Here is a 2113-nt window from a genome sequence, read left to right as displayed (position 1 = left end):
TGGCGAAGAAGAAGAAATCGACTCGGAAGCCTGTGACTCGTTCGGTTGCTCAGGGCTCGCCTTCAATCCAAGATGTGAATGACCAGAATGGATTTGTTGTTGATGATGTGCTCACTGACGGTGAAGATCCGACTAAGGGATCGACCCTAAATGCTGAAGTGGGTGGATTGACGGAAGGTGGAGAAACCCAGATTGATAAGCATAAGGCTTCTGAAATGGCTACTCTGTCTAGCTAGGCGGAAAAAATGGAGGCAGGAGACTTTCAGGAATCAGCTCAAACTCACCGGCAACAATTTACAACAAGTAAACTCTCCTTTTGTGACCACAAACTTGAATATGCTGAACCATTGATTAAAGATGGTAAGAAGATTGCCCAGGTTGATATTGAAGAGGTGAAATTCCAATATGCTAATTGGAGTTCTGCTGTTATTTGTATGGTCCTTGGTGCAAATCCTCCAATGGCTGTGTTTGAAGGGTTTATCAAAATGGTTTGGGGCCATTTAGGGATTGCTCAAATCGCCAGGATGACAATGGGGCTGACTATGGTTAAGTTTAATGATGATGCTACTCGAGACCATGTGTTGGAAAATGGTATCCTTCAATTTGATAGGAAACCAGTTATCATTCTTCCATGGACAACTGATCTAAGTGCATTTCGTATGATCTGTTCAGTGCCTCTTTGGATTAGGTTACATGATTTAGGCTTTCAGTATTGGGGTAGCAAATGCCTTAGTGCTCTTGTAAGTATGATAGGCAAACCGATAATGGTAGACAAATTTACTCGAGAGCGATCTAGAGTTCAATTTGCAAGGGTCCTGGTGGAGATGAATATCACAGATAATCCTCCTAGGATTATACAATACCTGAATGAACATGGTCAGCTTATAGAACAAGGGGTGGACTACGAATGGCTTCCTGTTAAATGTAAAACTTGCTTAGGTTATGGTCATTCCATGGTAGACTGCCGAAGGAAGATGAAAACTGAGTGGATCAAGAAGGACAATCCACCTAAAACTTCTCCTGAGGAAGGGCGGGACAAGGACGAACAACCTTTGGGTGAACTACCTGATCTGCCTAGGGACTTGGCTGAAGCTGCTACTGTTGCTGAGGGTCAGAGGTACTAGTGATACAGGTTGGCAATCTCCAAAGAAAGTGGTTCCTCTGTCCAAACAAGGGCCAACAGAGAGTAAGAACAATAGAGCAAGTAAAGTTTCTGTTGAACCAGGCCAGAATCGGACAAATTCTTTTGTGGTGCTCCAAGAGCAGATAGAGGGGGAGAAAGGAGGTATTGCTAATGTTAGCTCTTCTTATGGATAATTGTAATATCTTGAGCTGGAACTTAAGGGGGTTGAATGGTCCTAAAAAGCAGACTGCTGTTTTAGATGTTTGTAGTAGGAATAAAGTGGGGGTTGGAGCTTTCTTGGAAACTAAAATGAGGGGGAATAAAGTCATGGAGTTGATGGTTAATAAGTTTATGAACTGGGATTACTATTCCAGTCTTGTTACTGAAGGTAGAATATTGATCATATGGAGGAAGATATTTGTCAAGGTTATTGTTCTTGACGAGACAAATCAATATGTCCACTGTTATGCTAAAATGGCTGGTCAGAGACATCCATTTAGTGCTACATTTGGTTATGGGCTCAATACTATGGAGGAACAGAAGATTTTATGGCAAAGATTACCTAAGCTTTCTCTTCCAGCCACTTCTTGGGTTATCTTGGGAGATTTTAATGCAATATTTACTGCTAAGGATAGAAATGGAGGTAAACCTGTGTCTAAATCATAATTGTTAGATTCTTCTCAGTGGCTTGCTGGGAATCAAATAGATTCACTTAAAAGTACTAGTTATTTCTTTACTTGGACAAATAATCAAGATTGGTCAGGTTGTATATACTCTAAGATAGACCATGTCTTTACTAACGAGGATTGGTTGGATTTTTTTCCTAATACAACAACTATTTTTAGTTGGGAAACAGTTTCGGATCATTGCTCTTGTACTGTTTCTATTCTAGCCATGGAGAATTTGGGAGTTAAGTTGTTTCAATTTTATAACTTTTGGACTGATCATAAATATTTTAAAGAGGCGGCTTTGACTAGCTGGAGGAAGCCG

The 2113-nt window shown here is 40.7% G+C and overlaps 1 protein-coding gene across 1 annotated transcript; it reads left to right on the top strand.

The window, feature by feature from the left end:
• The first annotated feature begins 245 nt into the window (after nucleotides 1–245).
• LOC133785627 (uncharacterized) lies at nucleotides 246–1124 on the top strand. Its single transcript, XM_062224847.1, has one exon. The coding sequence runs from the start codon at nucleotides 246–248 to the stop codon at nucleotides 1122–1124; it is 879 nt and encodes a 292-aa protein (XP_062080831.1).
• Nucleotides 1125–2113: the final 989 nt, after the last annotated feature.

The sequence above is a fragment of the Humulus lupulus genome, chromosome 6 (assembly GCF_963169125.1).
Source record: "Humulus lupulus chromosome 6, drHumLupu1.1, whole genome shotgun sequence".
Classification (NCBI taxonomy): domain Eukaryota; kingdom Viridiplantae; phylum Streptophyta; class Magnoliopsida; order Rosales; family Cannabaceae; genus Humulus; species Humulus lupulus.
This window is presented reverse-complemented; position numbering and strand designations above follow the sequence as displayed.

Bases quoted from the DNA above. Each gene is read 5' to 3' on its own strand.
- LOC133785627 (XM_062224847.1), top strand. From the start codon at position 246: ATGGAGGCAGGAGACTTTCAGGAATCAGCTCAAACTCACCGGCAACAA.